General features: G+C 44.1%; 3 protein-coding genes across 3 annotated transcripts; all 3 read right to left on the reverse strand.

Moving 5' to 3' along the window:
• Window positions 1-4,808: 4,808 nt before the first annotated feature.
• LOC115761495 lies at window positions 4,809-5,528 on the reverse strand (the record flags this gene model as incomplete). Its single annotated transcript, XM_030703262.1, has 3 exons — window positions 4,809-5,191; window positions 5,244-5,362; window positions 5,450-5,528. Coding segments are annotated over 3 exons (309 nt in total), but the record flags the coding sequence as incomplete, so codon positions are not given.
• A 7,467-nt stretch (window positions 5,529-12,995) lies between these two features.
• On the reverse strand, window positions 12,996-18,124 carry LOC115761292 (G protein-activated inward rectifier potassium channel 3). The gene is made up of 6 exons (XM_030703019.1): window positions 17,449-18,124; window positions 16,613-16,872; window positions 14,376-14,650; window positions 13,537-14,319; window positions 13,308-13,478; window positions 12,996-13,241 (listed from the first exon to the last, which is right to left on the reverse strand). Exons 2-5 carry the CDS (start codon window positions 16,870-16,872, stop codon window positions 13,423-13,425), a joined length of 1,374 nt encoding a protein of 457 aa, XP_030558879.1. The 5' UTR covers window positions 17,449-18,124; the 3' UTR covers window positions 12,996-13,241; window positions 13,308-13,422.
• A 1,009-nt stretch (window positions 18,125-19,133) lies between these two features.
• On the reverse strand, window positions 19,134-20,164 carry LOC115761293. Its single transcript, XM_030703020.1, has 2 exons — window positions 19,263-20,164; window positions 19,134-19,207 (listed from the first exon to the last, which is right to left on the reverse strand). Exons 1-2 carry the CDS (start codon window positions 20,006-20,008, stop codon window positions 19,165-19,167), a joined length of 789 nt encoding a protein of 262 aa, XP_030558880.1. The 5' UTR covers window positions 20,009-20,164; the 3' UTR covers window positions 19,134-19,164.
• Between the last annotated feature and the right edge of the window lie 67 nt (window positions 20,165-20,231).

The following is a 20,231-nucleotide window of genomic DNA, read 5'->3' on the forward strand; positions in this document are numbered from 1 at the left end:
TTCATCTGTTGGCCCGGCATTTGTCTATGGCTTGCATCGGTGGCCGCTGCTCCATTGCCTGTGGTATAAAGCGGTGCTCTATTTTAAATAAATGTTTTGTGGCAAGCAAAAAAGTTATTCGTATTAGCTTAAGGATAGAAACCGGCAGCGGCTGCAACACGATGCGCGACTCTCACGGATGCGACTGCTGCGCTGCTGTTGCTGCTGCTGCTGCTGCCGTGGACCATCAGTATCTGAGCTGGTGTGGGGCCAACACATGGTTGTTGGTGGTGGCACCGCAGCCCGCTCCTTGCGCTCGAGCTGCCAGCGAGAGCTGCGGGAGCTAATAAATTTTTCGTCGACTGTTTGCTGTTTGCCTGCCGCTATTGATCGTTAAGTAAATTGTCTGCAATTATGCCAAAAGGGAAAATAATAGAAATTATAACGAAAATGCTGTTGACTTTGTGTGCCGAACGGATGAAATTGTGGGAAGGTGCCGCCACAACCACCGCATCTTTCTCCTCTGCTCCATCATGCATCACACCTCGCCACACTTCAATGCACTTCAGTTCTGTTTAGTTCAGTTCGGTTCAGTTCAGTTCAGTTCAGTTCAATTCCCATTTGTGCATAAGTGACGTGACGCGTTTTGCCGTTGCCTTTATTGCCAATCGTTTGTATGCAGCAAATGCTGGTGCTCATAATTTTCTCTTAGGTGGCAAATTGCTGGCAGTTGCCTGGAGTTCCATGTGGGTCAAAATACACACGAATATCTCGGCTCAGTTGGAAATCTGTCTAACCATCTTGACATTCATATTTATAACTCGTGCAAATTCATTTAATTGTTTGTTATTGATAAGTGAAACTTACAATGCCTACAACGATAACAACTGCAACAGGAATAGCAACAACAACTTTGGCGGCCCACATAAGCCAAGAGCCAGCAAACGAAGCAGCCAAATGTCTGGCTAGTTGCTTGGATAACAAACTTACTGAATGACTGACTTACTGACTGACTGACAACTGACTGGACAACTACTAGCCGGAGTTTTGGGTTTGACTTGTTTGAGGCGACTATCGACATGTTACATCCGTGCCGACTCTCAACGTTCAATTAACATGAGCAGCTACGAAATCAATTAAGAAATTGCCATGCGATGCTAATAATAACTATGCCACGCCCCGAAGTCATCGACGGCCTTTTAGAACCCGGGGCTGTCATTCAACATGAGATTTGAGTAGCTCTACAGTGGCTGTCCACTGTGCGCATGCATTTGCATTCATGCGAGGGCTGCTCAATCAACTGTTAACTAACGAATGTGGGCATTAAATCTGAGGTATACAATATCAACTTTAGCGAAGTCAAGACCTGACTTGCACGGAGCCAAATAGAGAAGTAAAGTTTGAGTTCTTCGCTTCTGATTTGATAAATGATCTCCCACAATTTGACAAGTCACCCACCGCAAAGAGTTGCATGTTGTTAGGCCCATTTGACTGGCTGACCAGCTGACTGTGGCAATGTTTGTCCTGCGGACATTTGATTGATGCATGTTCCTCGCACACAGACAAAATGCTTAATTGGCGCATATTCATGACAGGCCCCGAGCAAAGCGACCCCGCTGCCTATAAAGTGCATAAAAAAATGCAGATTACATAAACGCTGAAAATGTTGACAAATGTTTAGGCAGGACTTTGATCCTGTTTTCACACATTGTGCAACACGCCCAATGGCAGCTAGTTGCATGTGTATGTGAATGTGTATCTGAATATGTTTTGCCCCGCCCGCGCATTGTCACTCGTTCAATTCCAATTGGAAATCGCAATCGTCGTCAGCAACGTGTAAAAATATTTGTGTAACTGACTTCGATTTTGGTGTTTTTTTTTTTTTTTTGTTTTTTAAGTTTGTTTCTGTTTCTGATTGCTGCAGTTGATGCATTTCAAATGAGTTGATTTATGGCAACATTTCGGCTGGCTTTTGAATGACTGACTGACTGACTGACTGACTTTGCTAACTGGCTAGCTGGCTGTATGTATGTCCGTCCTGCTGGCTGGCTGGCTGCCTGTCGCAGTGCATGAATGAAGGCTTGTTGATGTTGTGACAGCTTCAAAAACTGGCCAACGCGGGCCAACTTCCAGCCAAATACATGTTAAACTGCTTTAATTACTCAGCTAGCAATGTACAACGGTGCATGTGTACATATGTACAATATGTACAGGCATTTTTGGTTTGTATTTTGAGGCCAAAGATTTATGAGAATTTCGGCCGCGCCCAATTGCTGTGGCAGTTCGGTTGCAGAGCTGCCCTTAGCCAAAAGGAAAGTTGTTGGACATGCGACGACTTATCTTAACTGACCTGCAGATAGTTTTGTTTGTAAAAAGCAACATTTGACTCCCACGCGACAGAGCAACAGCAACAGCTACAGCGACACGAATTGAAACCAAATGGCACACATGCTGCCCCCTGTGGGTGCCACGTCCTCTCTCGTCTTGTCCTGTGTCGTCTCAATGGTATAGTCTGCGCGAACGACTTTGATAAATTCCGCACAAACACACGAGCATTTGAATAATGAAGCGGGGGCCTCGGCCACAGCATCCAATGGCAATGGCCGGCGAGCCTGGCGGGCCCGGCTAGTCGATGCCCGTGCGGCTGTTGGGGGCATCAATCTGTCAACGCCGTCGCGTTTGTTGCATGCGCGTGCGCACAGTTTGAGTTCGATGGGTTTTCTGCCACTGTCGGCTTGGCAAAGGCAAAGTCAGCAACAACAACAACATCAGCAGCAACAATGAGCAACAGTTAAATCGCGTGCCGCATGGCTGGCGCAGCTTTGTCGCCGGCGTGGGTCGTCTATCAATTAAACAAAGCGGCTGCTGCAATATCAAATGCAAGGCCGGCATGACGGCCACCCAAAACGCTGCTCCAGTTGCTAGTTGCCAGTTGCCAGTTGCCTTTTGCGGCATCAACAACGGCAACGGCAACGGCAGGCATCGTCGTCGCTTCCGCTCTGAGCAGCTAACCAGTTTGGTGTTTGCCAGCAGCCGTTTCTTTCCCCTTTTCCCGTCTTCAGCTCCGCCCCCGTGACCACCTTCATCCTCTTCTCGTGCAGGATTTGCCGACATGGAGCATTATTTAACGACACAATTCGTGCAACTCCCACGCATGCAAACTGAAAGCGAAAAATGCGCACAGAGCTCGCCGGTTGCTTGCTGTTGCTGTTGCTTAACTGATGCCCCAGCGACCGAAATTGGCGCAAAAATGTCACCAGCTTGCACTCCCTGGATATGCATCGATCATCGCAGCAAAATGTCAAAACTGCGGCGCGTTTATCGACCCACCAAAGCAGCTTTAATGTCAGTTTAGCAATTTGACAAATGACTTGCGATACCAGCAACAAGCATTGCACAAAATGTTGAAAGCTGCGTTCAATGCAACGCAGACCAATGATGAGAACTGAACTCGGCTATAGCTATGGGTAGAGCAATAGCTACCTGTGCGCCAAACCATCGATTGGGGTTATCGGGTGAGCCTAATCGGCGATAAAAATGTTTTGCCTGCATGTAAGATCAGATGTTGACGATGCTGCCATCGCCAGACATTCATAAATGTTGCGCTCGCAAGAGCATTCAAAAACAAAAATACAAAATACAAATTCACAAAAAAAACCAAATATTTAAGCATATCGCATTTCAGCGGCAGCAGCAACTGCCACAAATTACACGCAGCCCGGCGACAAGAGGCATTAATAATTGGTAAACTAAACGCAATATCAAAGCATGCTGGCAAGCGTTATCAATAAAACTGTTCAGCGGCCACGCCCTCGCACGCACTTGGTAGCGAGTGCGGCAGCCTGCAGGATGGATGACAAATTGCGCAAATCCATGAGATAGTTTCGCCTGGCGGCTGGGCAGTCGCACGATTGCATTGCCAATTGCATAATGTGCAGCTTAGATTTGTATCTTTTGCATGCGGCAACGACCGCGCCATGTTGTTGACTCAAAACGCTGTCAAAATGGCAAAGCAAAAATGATTCGTGGAGATAAAGACTGGGCGCGCAAAAATCCAACTAGACCCACAAACAAATGAACACTCAGCTGGCCCAGAGAGCTGGGCTAGGCCTGGCCTGGTCAGCCATGAACATTTAATAAACAATTTTGCACCATTTTGAAGGAAGGCGGCAACTGCAAATGCTGCGACGACTACTGCTACCTCTGCTGCTGCTGCTGTTGTTGTTAATTGCCATCATTAGCTGTTCATCTGCAGCCGAGGCTTATCAATTATCTGGACTAGCATGGCCAGATCGTTGGCAATTAGCCGGGCTAAGCGTCTAATTAAGTTGCCCCAGCAGTTAGCAGTCTTTGCACATACGAGTTCTGATCGATGGCGTGTTAGTGGCCAACAATTTGGTTATAGGAGATGCTGATGCTTATTGCATGCGAAAAAGACACGTTCGTATCTGACCGCACAATAACTACTATTTGCAGCTCTAATTGCATGAAGTTGTAGATTAATATGCATTTGCAATAGATTTGTATATTAATTGGATTTATAGCTTTGTTTAGTAGGTTAAACTTTCGTTTATCTTTATCGTTTGTGTTTACGTAGTTTACATGCATCGGAGATGTTTTTGTGTCATTTTAAAATATGTTAAATGCATATTTAAATTTTCGTTTACTTTGTTATAAAGATATGTTATATCATAGATTACTTTTTCTCTCCCATCTATATAACATCTGAAAATCCAAAAACCCTCTGCTTAAGCTGTCATGTCAGATTGTTCAATAACGTGCAGCGGGTTTCTGTTTGTTAATGGAAAGGCGGCAGAAAATATAAATGTACCAGCATCAGACCTAAATCAGTGTTGTGATTCAGAGGTCTGGAGTATTTATATTGCACAATCAAAAACAAAAACAAAGGTAATATTAAAATATAAAGTGAAAGAGAAAAACATGTAGCCCTATAATTATGTTCCAACCATGCCCCTCATAACCCACGATTCGGTTGGCTCCGGTGCAGCATTTTGGCGCTGATCCTCACGCAGCACCTCGTCATAGAGATTTGCAAATAGACGAATTTCCTGTTCCGTGAGTGTCAGCACCAAAGTGTCGTTCAGCATATCAATGTCAATATCGAATAGATGCACAAAGTCAGGGGTCCGGAGATCTCCATCTTGATGGGGTGGCTCTGGTGCCGGCATGGCTGCTGGGACAACATGCGGATCTGGATCTGTTGTGCTGTCATTGGATGCTTCAGCTGGATCGCCAGCGCTCACCTGAAACTCGCGACGACACAACGGGCACCGAGGATCGCCCCTCACCTGCAAATAGCGTTCTAAACAATCCGTGCAAAAAGAATGGCTGCACGGCAAGCAACAAGGCCGCTGTTGCTCATCTAAACAAAATATGCATGGATTAGGGTTAGACTTCATGATATCGGACCTTCAAGGAAATGCACAAAAACTTATCCAACGACACTCGCTTACAAATCTAAATTCGCTTAAAAGGACACCGTTGATAGTTGAATTACACACAAACGCTTGAATTCGCCTCAAGGTTTTCAATTACAAAAGGCTTGCAAAAGCGACTTAGCAAGCACTGCCTACTTATTAACATACATTTTAGAATAGCAAAAAAACGGGACATTATAATTATTACAAATACCCTGCCATCTGTACCAGTACAAGTTTTATAAACGTTATTGTATTTATTTTATATATCCAAACAACCATAACACCCTGTTAGTATAGGTAAATAGCCGAAAGCAAGCCATTATCCCAATGCATACATAACGTTGACTTTGCTAAAAGAACTGCTCTCTGGGAATATTGAATATTTTCATTAAATCTTGGTCAAAGTTTATGGCAATTTTCAATATGTTTCTCCGACAACGACGTCGATGACGACGCTACTGCACCCGTTGCTTTTGTTGCAGTTCTTGCTGGTGCCATTGTTGTTATTATTATTGTTGCAGTTGCTCGATTCATTCAAATTGCATTCAAATCAATTACATTCGAACTAAACATAATTCATGTGGTATGGGTTAATACAACAAATTACAACTGACATTTAAACAGAAACATGAAACGGACAATTTAACATGAGCCACAGCCAAGCCGAAGAATAAAACAAAAAAAATAATAAATAAAAGCAATACAAAGGCTGGCAACGGCCGCTGCCAGGCATCATATGAGGCAATGGGCAAAGGCAAAAATCGAGAAAACCGAAAAGCCGAAAAGTCAAAAACAGACGAAAACAAAATTCAAAAATAAAGGCGCACATAAAATCGGAGCCACTCAGACAAACCAACAACGAGCGATCAAGGCAAAGTGACCTTCAGTGGCCACAAAAAGTGCAGCCCCACACACAGGCAACAACTTCATGGCTAAGAAAACCAAAAGAAAAAAAAACAATAAAATTCTTTTCTCACGATTGTTGACTTTAACACTTACAGCGTCGAAAAATTACGAGGCATATTCACTGTCATTGCCTGCAAAGCCCCGCCAGAAATTAAGCTTGACAGCGTGGCCGCATAAAATGCACTCGTATACAAAGTTTTCGTATACCGATAATAATAATAACAACGACTACAACAATAACAACAACAGCAATAACAACAACAGCAATAACAAAGGCAACAACTGGAAATAAGCTACTGTGCTGGAGACAAATTTCCAGCTGACGAGTCGGAAAGCAGCAGGAAGACTCGTGGCTGCAACCTTTCAATGGAATCGAGAGAGTAAGAGATAAATGTTCTTTGCCGGGTCTGGCAATTTTTGCTTAATTTTATGTGCTTTGCATATTTTCACTGTGATTGCATTAAAATTTTGTTTGCGTGTTGAACTCAGTTATTTGTGCTGCTTTTATCGATTTAATGCATTTCGTAGTTGGCCTGTCCGCAAGGTTTTAAATCTGTTCGCCTGCCTTTGTTTTTGCAATTAAGTGAAATTTATATTACTGCAAGTTCGTCGCTTAAGTCTTTTGTTTGCGCGTCGCACATCGTGGCACGTAAATTGCCGAAAAAGATATTTCCTACTTGGACTTGCCGGGTCTGTGCTGCGTGGGCCGCTACTAAGCGCTTCCCACTCCGCAGACACCCTCTTCTTGATTCTCTGTCCCCGCGCCAAGCTGAGCTTGAGTTGTCCTGGCAGCGGCTTCTCTTGCAGCAGTAGCTTATTTTAATCCACCGCGTTGGTGGCGTGCATACATAATACATAATTACTGGTTTCACTTTTTGCCTGCCTGTGATTATCGTGGCATTTCTTGACGTTTTATTTTTATTTTAATTCTCTTTTTTTGCAGCCATTGTGGTTTTTTATTGCCCTACAGTTGTTGTAGTCATTGTAGTTGTTTTTTTTTTAACTTTTTTCTGTATAGTAGAGGTCGCATCGTATGGTTTCTTTATTTTTAATTTTTATGATGTGTTAATGGATATTTTTGTGACATGACCTCCTGGCATGCTGTTGTTATGGCCGTAGCCAAGCCGCCTACTTGATGAGTTCTGCCTACCTGTCAGGCCGTCCGATTTAGTAGAGCCGAAGCGTCTGCATAGAGTGAAACCATCGCAGCCATTATGCAATGTTATGCATGTCCAGTTGAAGTGCGCTATAATTGAAGCTATTTAAAGCTTGTTTAATGGCAAGGACACGCCACGATGCATGCAAAGCCGTCCACAAGGCTGTCCCCTTCTCGGTCCTGAGCGTGTCAGCCCGCCAATCAGTTTGATGGGCGGTGCGAATGTGAAAATCGGCAAAAACCCGACCGAGCAGCCGATTAATATCTTAATAGCGTTTGGAGGCGCTAGATGGCGCCCTAACATATACGCCCGATCATCACACTTAAGTGAATTTCTCATCCAAATGTGACCCAGTTTCCTATCAAGCATCTGCACTTCTGCGAAGTGCCTGCTGATATTGAGAACAAAACAGGGGAACGAAATCGAGATGAAGTTCGAGCTGTATCGGAGTCGAGCGAGTTGTCGCTCAAATTACACGCACACAGCTCGGCTGAAAGCTGATTACAGGCCCCGAGGCATACAATTTGCATCAATAAAACTTGAAGCCTGGCGCGGCAACGTCTGCTGCTGTAGGTCAGTTTGTGATTCCTGTCCCTGACTCTGCCCTTAAATGCCGTTCATCTTGTTCAGCGTGGCGTTGATTTGTTGACTGCTTCTGCATTTGGCTTGGCCGTTCACTGGCTTCAATCAAGTGACGATGGTCGCAAACGAGCCAAAGGCGCTTACAGGACGGATTCCAGGCCCGGCCTAACGCACGCCCCGTACACTTTCATCTGAGCCGAGGCCGACATGTTATCCACAGCATGTCTCTTATCGGATAAGAGTCGACTATAGCGATGGCTGATGGTCTCTGGCCACTTGACCGTCCAATAATTACTTTCTCCATCTTGAGTGGGCAAAGACTGTTATTGATTTCTGATTGCCGACATAATTTTATTATGCATCATTAAGCCGATAAAGTCTCTGCTGGTACACCAAATAACAACGCACATTTGCAGTCATTTGCAAATTGCTTATGGTCTTTGAAGAACTTTAGCTTCGGAAAAGAGCGATCCCATGAAACCAGAGATATTTTTCATAAACGTAAGACTTTCCAAAAATTATGTGTAAATGTGAAAGGTTCACGGCCTATCCTATATAAGTGGAAATTTCAATCGGAAACACTTTTGGTCAGGGTTCATTTGATTTGCATGTGAAAAAGCCGCTGGATTTATTATTTTACCGATTAATAAATCTTCGCTAATGATTTGCAAGAAATACAAAAACAAATTGAGCTGTAAATTTAACAAAGGTCATTAGATCAGTGACTGATGCTAAAACTAAGAGCTGATTTATGCTGTTTTATGATTGTTATGAAATGTAAATGTTATACAAGATACTGGCAGATCTCGCTGCGATCTTATTAATGTATGTTGCCATAAGTCGCCTCATACAAACTCTTACAATGTGTAACAGCATGTGTATCTTAATCTCATCAAGGCTTATAGTTGCCCTCTTTTGGCCAAGGGCCCTTATTTATAGCATGTATGTGTATTATTGTGCAATTTCTTTTGTGGCAGTTGAAGTTTGCTAAATTAACTTCACTTCAGATGAAAAGCCGCCAAAAAGGCAAATCCGCAGTATCAAAAAAATAAAAAAATTTTGGCATACAGAAAAAACCAAAAATAATAACAGCTGCAGCTTCTCCACACCGCTCAAGTGTTATTTCTGACAGTTCAGACGTCCACTCCAAAGTGAGATCTGTCATAAAAACGACCTGTGCCGCTCTTGATTTTGATTTTGATTTTGGCGGATTTTGGATGACGGGCTGCCCGGCAGCCTGGCTGCCATTTCAAAACGCAACAGCCCAAAAATTTATGCAGATTTTAAATTAAAGCGCCTTATCAACAACAACAAAAAGCATAACCGGTTGCTCGATAGCCAATTTTGTCTGGGTCTCAGTCTCAACTTCAGTCTCAGTTTCAGTTGATGGGTTTTCTTTTCATTTTTTGTGATTTTATTTTGGAGTGGCACTTCCTTAATTGGAGCAGGCACTGCAACAAGTGCAGCGCTAATTCATTATATTATTTAATAAATATAATTAACGAATAATGAAAAAACAAAACGAAACGCAAAAAAAAATTTTTGTTTTTAAATATGCAGCGATCACTACTCATTTGTTGCCAACATTAAAATTACTTAATAATTTCCATCAAAACTAATTAATTTCAATATTTTTCAACCAAGCATAAGCTGCCCCAAGGTAGTCTCCAGACGATGGGACATGCCAACAGCAAGGAGAACGGGAACACCATCGGCATCAGCGCGTTAAGCATATTGTGTTGCACTTAACCCTTTTTGCCGACTTTGTACTTTGAAGATTGTTGTTGCAACATAAAAATACTTATTACGTGCAGCAGAACATGCAGCAAGCCCAAAGGCGTTTTGCAATTTTTATATACATAATTATTCATGTAGTTATGTGCTATGTCGTAAATATATAGTCAGGCTATTTGTCTCTTTCTCTGGCTCCCTCTCTTTTCCACTCGATCAGTTAGTGGGTTTTTGGGAGTAACTTAAATCAATTGCTGCACACAGCGGCAAAAGCGTCAACGGTCGAAGCCGTAGCTGACGTTGCGACCGGGGTCTCGAATCTCTCTGCAAGTCTTTCAGTCTGCGGCCCGTTCGCTGCGCTTGAGTAATTTCATTTTTGGTGGCTTTGTCCTTACTGGCAAATGACTTGAAGCTTGGACGCGGCTTCCTGGCCATCTCTTATGGCATTTATGCTACTTATGCAGCGTTTGTGGCTGCTGCTGCTGCTGCAGTGCCGCTAAAATAACCGTAATTAATCAATTTGAGCAAAGTGGCAGCAGCGGGACTTGGCGTAGGGCGTTCGGTCAACGGCAATGTCCGTGTAATAACAATGAAAACAGCGTGTGTTGCATGGGACACGGCCAGACGTGGCATATTGCTATACACGTACTCATACTCGCATTGCTACTCATGTATATCTGCACACCATAAATTATGTTCGCACAGGGTTAAGCGCATTATTTAAGCATTCATCACGAGCTGCGGCCCAGTCGCAGACACCGCCTTGGTCCGAAATCGTCTGGGGCCCTTGGCTGCTTCTCTCATCTGTTGCCGTGTAATAATTTTTGAAATTTATGTAAACAGTGTTGATTATGGATGAGTTATGTAGCATGTTCTACCCTTTGTTGCTGTTGCCATTTTCGCGTTGCGAGCGCAGTTAATTTTAAGCTTGTTTTGCAGGAACTCGCCTGCACTTACCCGCAAGCCCCAGCCCCAGCCTCAGCCTGAACCTGAGCTTGAGTCATCGTCCAATTGATGTCTTTATTAGGCTGCTGCCCGCAACACGGCTGCTAAATATCAAGCGGGTTACATATTTTTGCTTGGAACAATAAAATGCCAGCTAGTGAACGACGCTGACTTCGAGTCTGAAGCGGGCTCAAGCCATGAGTATGCTGACAGCTTGCATTTAAGGCGTGTTTGAAGCACTTAGCCAAGTCATGGGAAGCCAAAAGTCGCTCACGGACTCTTGAGCATCTAAGACCCATGATATACATAAATATTTTGAATTGCCGAATTTGTATGTGGCACATTAAAAGTGACACGAACAATTATTTACCATGCCACACACACACACACACACACACACACACACACACACACACACACACACACACACACACACACACACACACACACACACCACACACACCACACACACACACACACACACACACACACACACACACACACACACACACACACACACACACACACACACACACACACACACACACACACACACACACACACACACACACACACCACACACACACACACACACACACACACACACAACACACACACACACACACACACACACACACACACACACACACACACACACACACACACACACACACACACACACACACACACACACACACACACACACACACACACACACACACACACACACACACACACACACACACACACACACACACACACACACACACACACACACACACACACACACACACACACACACACACACACACACACACACACACACACACACACACACACACACACACACACACACACACACACACACACACACACACACACACACACACACACACACACACACACACACACACACACACACACACACACACACACACACACACACACACACACACACACACACACACACACACACACACACACACACACACACACACACACACACACACACACACACACACACACACACACACACACACACACACACACACACACACACACACACACACACACACACACACACACACACACACACACACACACACACACACACACACACACACACAAACTCACTCACTCATAAGCTTTTTCGGGGAAATATGAATTGCAGCGAGCAAAGCCAGAGGTAGAGGCCAAACCATTTGGGTGGCGCTTTTGTCTTTGAAACGTGCCTGTGCTCGTGCCACATGCAGCGCGCGCTGCCTGCAACGTTTCAGTCGCCAATAATATTTTAATTTTATTTTTTCATCAGCTCAATTCAGGCACGCTGGGCCACGTAGCCACCCGGCAGATATGTGCACGTTTAGCGGGGACAATCACTCGATAGACTGCCACATGTCCCCTGCAACTGCAACGCATGTCACCTGAGCCTCAGCTTCTGCCTCGGCTGGCAGCAGTTTGCAACTTGTGGGTAGCTCGCTAATGGCCTGCGGTTTGCGCTTTTAAACATGCGCGCTGATAAGCACGACAAACATTTAACAAGTAATTAAACATACTCCCAAAGCTCAGTCCCAGTCGTTGACTCCGACTCAGCCATAGTTTCAGTCCAGCCTGGACGGACGCCTGCTCTGGCGTGGCCTGCTGGTAAATGTGGGTTAAGGACGCACAGCATTCAACGGTCGCCGCCCCTCGCCGCTGGCAGTCAATGTTCATTTTGAACATTTTGTTTTCGTTTTGGATATTTTGTGTAATAGTTGTAATAGAGTTGCTGAAATTTGGCATTGTGCACATACATATAACTTCGGCAACGGCATACAGTACACAGATGTCTGACCCACACCCACATTTCATTAGCTCCAGTCGCTGGGCGCTGTGATAAATGTGATAATAAATATTCAAGCTGTTTGTGAGTGTTATAATTTAGTGTTGATTAGTTTGCGCAAATAAGAGTTATTGATTCAATTTCAATTAAAAGGATATGAATGTTTTGCGTTAGCACCATTCCAGGTCACATCAATTCTCTCGCCTACAAATGAAAAGACTTTACCAACAAACCCGTTTCCATTTTTTTTTCTCTTTTTTTTGGCACCTTTGTATTGATAAAACCATAGTCAGATTATTAATGATACCTAATGAGTGGGCTGGGCCGCGTCACATAGCTGCAACTGCGCACTACAATCGCCGACTGCCAAGTGAAACCGGGCGAAGCGGCAAAATGGCAATTACGTGTCATTTATATGAGCCGCTGAACGTATAATTTGTGTAAACTAAAAGCTCAAGCATTTATTAACTTATTTTCGTAAGCAGTAAGTAATGAAAAGAACTCTTAAGTTTCACGTGTCGATAGAACAGCCTCTCTGCAAGGGCAACGACAGCTGCCAGCGCTGCCGACGCGGCTGCTGGTGACTGCCGCACCACGAATTGTAGCCGGAGCTGTTAGAGTGCGTGGAAGTCGTCGAGGGATTGGGTGAGCAGCAGAACTGAACTGCCGTTAGGGGAGCTAGAAAACAATTTAAGAGCTGAATATTATAGCCATTAAAAATGCAAAAGTAAGGGTCTAACTTACTTGGGAGAGAACACAGAGTAGGCTGGTTCATGAACGAGGGCAACAACTATAACTACTAAGAACTATCTATATATAGCAACAAATAGGAAGACAATACTTTGGACGACACAAAAGCTTATGAGGCCTGATCGGAATGATTGTTGGACAGCTGACGCATGGTGAAGGTCGTCTCTGCAGTTACAATGGACAAAGCATTAGAATAGCCACAGTTTAATATAAGATTTCATACCTGGTGTGCGGAAGCCCTCCTGTATCTTGTAGATTTCGTTCAGCTCCCGGGCGCTGCAGAGGGGCGTATCCACCTGAGTAGTCTCATTGAAGCGAGCATAGTCGATCTCATATGCTTGCAAATCCTTGTTGTACAGAACCACAGGATCGAAGCGGTGGCCCCACAAAATCTCCGTATTGATATAGCTCGATCTGGCCTGCGTAGACTGGCCCGTGGACTCGACAGTGCCCTCCAGAATCACAACAATTTCGAACTTGTCCTGCAACATGTCGGTGGCATTCATGTTGTACAGCGGCGAATTCTCGTCTATTCGGTGCTCAATCACCATGGGCCAGATGAAAAAGAGATCGGAGCCCGACTCGTCGGTGCCTATCTGCAGCTCTGTAAAATGTTGCGTCATGACTTCACCCTCCTTCGTACTGCGTGTCCTTATCAGCTGGGCACGCACTCCAGCGCCAATAATGTGGGACTTGCGCATATCGCCTACGCGGAACATTAACGAGAGGCAACCATCGCGCTGGCAGACCACCGCGTGCTTGGAAAAGAGTAGAGTCTGAGCGCGTTGCTTGGCACGTGTCATTTTGGCGAAAACGATGCCAGCCATGAACGCCGATGACATCACACCATATATGGACTGAAAGCACATCATAAATATTGCCTCGGGGCACTCCGGTGAGGTGGTGCGTACGCCGTAGCCAATGGTGTGCTGCGTCTCGATGGAGAACAAAAAACAGGATGTGAAGCCGTCGATGGCTGATACGCATGGCGCCCAGCCAGAGTCCTCTAAAGCATTGAATCTATCAGCTGATCAGCTTCGTTAATTTGACATGTTCACTTACCCTGATTATGCGGCAGATGCAACTCTTCCAGATCGCCGTGTGTAAACATAATAAGCCACCATATCAGTGCAAAAAACAGCCAGGACAATATGAAGCTCAATGCAAAGGCCAGCAGTGTCCAGCGCCATTGCCAGTCCACCATTGTTGTGTACATGTCCTGCAGGAAGCGCACCCTCCTGCGCTGCAGATGCTTTTGCACCACATTGCAATCCCCATTCTTGAAGACTGCGCGACGACGCACACGTCGCATGCTTCCTGGACGAAAGTTGCGAGATCTGCAGAAAATAAACAAACCATATTGACATAAAGAATGCGGATTCTGCGAATGTATACGAATTTTAAGTGAGCCTGAAAATATGTTACATTTTCCCATGACAATACCAAGTTGGATTGGTAACCAAGAGGGTTGCTATTCAGGAGCAAAAGTTAGTCAATCAAACGTGGCAGTCGTAAATTTCCTATTCCATTCTGGGAACACGAGTCCTAAATATTTAAATATGCATCAAATATATTCTCTATTTACGTTTTGATTTATTTCGAGGCCAGTTACACTTCAATGCCATTTAGTCTGTCTGCGATTAAATTGCCTGGCCAGACTTGCACCATTTACCCCAGTTGCCCGCTGTGCATGGCTAATTGTCTTAATTGAGTGCGCATTTAAACAACTAACTATTTGCCAGCTTTTGGATATGGAAATGAAGTGCATCTAATTAACAGCTCACTTAATTTGCCAATGTCAACGACAACGAACTGAACTGGATCTTCTAGAGCCAATATGAATACTAGATATTGCATCTTGTATTTCATTGAATCAATCGCAGTTAATAATTCCATCAAATTGTCGCTACTAGATTTAAGAGTAGCTCCCACATGACCACATCCCACAAGCAGCTTTGTGCAATACACAGTTACAATTAATTTAACTTGGACCCCATTGGCACTTGGAGCTCGGGCGATTAATTGACATTGTGCTGGTTCCATAAATAACGACTAATCGAATTTAACGCATAACCCTCTAAAGCCATGTGCGGCATGTGGGGGAATGAGTGCAAAGTGTGGCAGCGCTATCAAATGATTCATTTCGCTTTGTAGAAAAGCCGCACTCACTTAATTGTTAATTAGTTCCATTACCCTGAAAACAATGTTGCCGCCAACGCAGCCAAAGATGCCTCAACCCCCCGCCTTTAGCTTAGGTCCATCCAGTGGAGCAATCGTCTGCGGAAATGATTTCATAACGGCTCACGTGTGGGAAAATTGTGAGCACAATTGATTGATAAAGCGTAAATGGGATAGAGATGGGCCAATAACTTAAATCAAATCGTTTAACGGGTGAGAAACAGATCTTTTGAAAATCTGTCTAATGTATAGGTCGTTTCACTTTGACAGGTGAATAATGGGCCATTGGGACAAAATTTGAATGGATAGGCTAATGAGGCGGCGACTTCTGCTTTCCACTGTCCGCTCTCCCCTAAACTGTGTGTAGGAAAACATTTAGAAAATATCTCGACTAGATAATGCTCGTAACTCATGTAAAAATGACCGCGTGGGCGTCTGAATAAATTACAACCGCAAACAGCACACGGTGTACTTAAACCAAATAAGCGTCTCACTGCTCATCAGCAAAGCGCATCGTAACGTAAGACTTGTGTATCTGTTAGATGCACACACACACGCTCGAGCTGCTGGCCCCTCTATATGAGATACCGCGTTCTAGCTGCAAGTTCAAGTTGAATGTCAAACACTTAGGCCTCATACATTTTACATGGATAAAAAAAGTGATATACCCCTTAGCTAGCGAGTGGCTGGATCCTTTGAGTGCCTCATAGTAGACGCCAGCCTGTGAGGGCGTATGTGAGATGCCTCTCATATACTGGCGTTTCCACTCCTTCATATGCGCAAAAGTTTCATCCTTTTCGCCGGCGACGGTCTCTGCATCGGCAGCATCCTGTAGCACCTGCACATCTGATAAAGGTACCTGCATATTAGCTATCGGGACACGTTTCGTGTCAGTGCGCGCACAAAACTTGACTAAAGTTGGGGCTATCTCAACTGATCCCAAGCCAACATGAACACCAGAGCTAACTTTGTTTGGCAAAGGAATTAGAGCAGCACTAACTAATCAATATCTGTTGACTTTGCTAGTTAGACACCTGACAAGACGAGTGCAAACAGAGCCCTAATGGCTTGCCACACACACGCCCCCTTTGCTAAGCATTTATTCCCCCCTGCTGACTTACCTGCAACTGGGCTGTCGCTGAAAAGACTTGCCGTTTGTGGAGAGGCCATAGAAGCTGGCTGGACGATTCGGAACTATCGTTATAGGGTACGACTGCGGATTGCTGATCACACTGTCCAGTGAATCGGGATCCTCTTCGATTGTCATTGGTCTCTTGAGGGGCTTTGTTGCCTTTTCATTGGACCTCTCAGTCGCTGTTTCCGCCGCCGATGCAGCTGTGGTTGTCGTCGCTGCCGAATGGCTAGAAAAATTAAAACGCATCTGGGAGAGACAGATGACAGTGCCGTTTAAAATGGCATTATAGGTACTCGTGAATCAAAACTGTTTTCGCATTGACTCGCTGTCAGGCCTCGTCAGCCACTTTTGTTGCCTTAAGTGCGCAAACAGATACTTGCGATGACAGCGAATCGAGGTGCGAAATATGTATCACATATAACTAGATTTATATTCGTAAACAACAGATGAGCACATGAACGCGAGCAAAACAGCAAAACTGTTATCAATTGCAAAGACTGCCCTAGCCCGATATTATTTATTGTTCTGAGCGCATATGACTAGATGAATATACCTACATATTTAAATAAAGTGCAACACAAACAATCGTAACATTTGCATAGCTTGTTTTATTAATTTGTCACTCTTGTATCACAAAAGTTTGCTTTTTGGTGATGCGCACACTTTTTGCACGAAAATCGTCTATATATCTATATATATATATCGTTTCTGGACGCTTCCAGTTTTTAGTTTTACATTAGAGATCGCCTATATTTTATTATTAGGTACTTAAGAATGTTACGTCCGCTAAAAATATATTAAATATCTGCTGTACAAACACACCTTTTAGCGAATATTGGTTCTTATGGGATTAAAGACTTTTAGCACCTTATTAAGAGCGCAAAAGTTTCAATGAATTGACACCTTTAAAACGATCATTACGCTTTTTTTCTTTTGTTATGCAAACAAACTTTAGCACATCTTTAGTAATTTAGTCACTTTTTATTTGGTATGTACAATGTATTCGAAACGCACGCCGCTAAAATTGTGATTTGTTTTGTGAACGCGCGCCGAACCAGAAATGAACAGAGAGATCGCCGATCAACTGTTCACAGAGCACAACACACACAGAAGCCGAAACTGAAACTATCCATGGAAATCCAATGCGACACTGCGATGACAACCCCACAGAAGCTATTCCGTAAGTCAGACCAACGGATTAAATGAGGGCTGACTGACGCCGACTGCGACGGCGACTGTGTTTGTGACAGCAAGAAATTATCAAACTAAACAAAAGTTGTGAACAAAAGGCGGCCCGCTGTAAATGAGCTCAGTTACGCACACACTCACAGAGACGGTTCCCACTCAGACTGCAGATTGATGCTCTCACAGATACAAATGCCAAAACAGATACGCACACAAGCAGATAAAATTGTCGCGTTGATACGAGAAAAGTTCAATTGAAAAGATTCTTAAATTGAAAATGAGGCGGAAGATAAGCGCGATAAGTTCTGCTTATCTATATTTGATGATTCCACGGACAAAAGAAATTAAAAAAGTCGCTACTTTTAGCGGACACGACCTTGCCTCTCAATGTTTTATCACAAGGGTAGCGTATACGTAATATTTAGTAAGCGCTTTCTCATTGCAGGGTTATGCACACAACTGATTTAAATATATTCGAGAATCTGAATGTTTCACAACAGATAACAGAATACACAAGCGATCCGTTACACGTTATTTGATTCTGGATTATGGGGCGTATACGTAATATATTAATATTTACGCGTCGCTGATTGCACAAGGCTCACGCGCCTGTTTGCTGCAGTCTACAAGCGAAGAGTGCTATTCTAGCTCGCTGTTACCTTCGTGTCGCATAAATCTCTCAGATGGGCTCAATTTGATGGCGGAAGCTGGCGAATGACGACCCAGTGAAACGACTCAAAGTCACGCGTCATAAATTTATTACATTTTTTTCCAATTAGTTTGAGGCGTGTAGATAATAATTTAAAGTCAGTAAGTGAATTAAATTATTTGACAGCATCTAAACTTATAAAGAATCGCCCCGGCTATCCAGAAGGAACGGATGTTGGCAAACCTCAATAGCTGATAATCGATGTTGCGGCATCTTAACCAAAAGCGAGTTTATGAGCTGTTGTGCGTATGGACTCATTTTGCTCTTACACTCGGAGGGTATTTCATGGCGGCTCTTCCGAATGCATTCCTGAACAATGTTCGTATTGCTCTCACTATGAGCGAAAGGGAGCCGACTGCACAACATATAGAAGAGCGTGATTCCCAACGACCACAAGTCCACGGAAAAGTCGTATCCAGCATAGTTAATCAGCTCGGGTGCCATATAGTGGGGCGTGCCGCAACACTGATAAAGTTCGCGGCCTTTGTATTGAGTGGCCAATCCAAAGTCGGAGATCTTAATCGCAGCCACCCAAGGCTCTAATGGACCAGAGAAATCGAATTGTACCAACAGATTGTCCAGCTTCAAGTCGCGATGGATTATCTGACACCCATGAATGTACGCCAGCCCTCTGGTCACGTCTTTCATGATTTTTTTGACCAGAGTCTCGGGGAAAACAGTTTTACTCTGCAACAGCTCAAATAAATCACAATCGAGTCGCTCGATAACAATGTAAATGTACTTGCACTGCTCCACCGTGTATATTAGATCAATGATGTTCGTGTGGTCCTGCAGTTGTCGCAAGATTTCTATCTCAAAGTAAGTTCCGTTTGTTCGCGTAAACATGTGTTCTTTGTTCACCATTTTAATTATATAATGCTTGTCGCTTCGGGCTCTACCGCTGCCCTGAAATATTACAGTCGACTTGTGGACCCAGATTGGCTTCTCCACGTTTATGTATAATAGTATGGCTTGCGGCAGCTTGCAGTTCTCATAATCGATGACAAGCTCGTTGTCATCGAAGCATTTATTTTCTTCTTCTTCCTCGCTTCCCTCAACCGGCGCACACTTCTCACGCATTCGAATGAGAGAGCCCAGAAGTCGCATATAGTGCTGGTTGACATTGTAGCCCACATCAACGTAGGGCTCGTACTGACAACAGCAGACCACAATGTCGCCCTCATAGAAGTCATCTATGGAATGAAGAGGCGTGCCGTTGATCCGATAAACGCGCGTTATCGCCGACTTTAGGACCACATGAGGGCGAAATGCCACAGTGATAGCCTCTAGCAACGCCTTGAATTCTTGGTAGCGTTTCTTTGACACGGCCAGGGAAATGCCGCCAAAATGTTGATCCATGTTGCGTAGAAAGCAAGCACGCAGAGCTTTACCCGGAAGACGGTGAGCCAGTGGGCAGATGCTGTCTGTATGTTGTCGCTGAAGTGCAGCGGTGTTCTTTATGTCCTGTATGGATGTGGTACGTTTCATTGTGGAGCGGTTATATTTGTTACAAAATATATGTATTGTATAAAGTATTCGGTGTTGTTGCACGGAGTAAGTATGTTAGTATATATGTAAATATATTTGTGAGTATGATGTTACTAATCAAAACTTTCAGTAAGCCTACATAATTCTACTGAAACTCGGCCCAGTGCCTGGTATCTATACAGCAATTCACTCTCAATATTCTTCCGTAATCCAAAGGATAGGC

The sequence above is a fragment of the Drosophila novamexicana genome, unplaced genomic scaffold (assembly GCF_003285875.2).
Source record: "Drosophila novamexicana strain 15010-1031.04,08,12 unplaced genomic scaffold, DnovRS2.1 tig00000485-arrow-pilon, whole genome shotgun sequence".
Classification (NCBI taxonomy): Eukaryota; Metazoa; Arthropoda; class Insecta; order Diptera; family Drosophilidae; genus Drosophila; species Drosophila novamexicana.

Bases quoted from the DNA above. Each gene is read 5' to 3' on its own strand.
- LOC115761293 (XM_030703020.1), bottom strand. From the start codon at position 20,008: ATGAAACGTACCACATCCATACAGGACATAAAGAACACCGCTGCACTT. The intron at 19,208-19,262 runs GTACATTTACAT...GAGCTGTTGCAG, and splicing joins TACACGGTGGAGCAGTGCAA to AGTAAAACTGTTTTCCCCGA.
- LOC115761292 (XM_030703019.1), bottom strand. From the start codon at position 16,872: ATGCGTTTTAATTTTTCTAGCCATTCGGCAGCGACGACAACCACAGCT. The intron at 14,651-16,612 runs GTAAGTCAGCAG...TATTTTCTGCAG, and splicing joins CAGCGACAGCCCAGTTGCAG to ATCTCGCAACTTTCGTCCAG. The intron at 13,479-13,536 runs GTATGAAATCTT...TTGTAACTGCAG, and splicing joins GGAGGGCTTCCGCACACCAG to AGACGACCTTCACCATGCGT.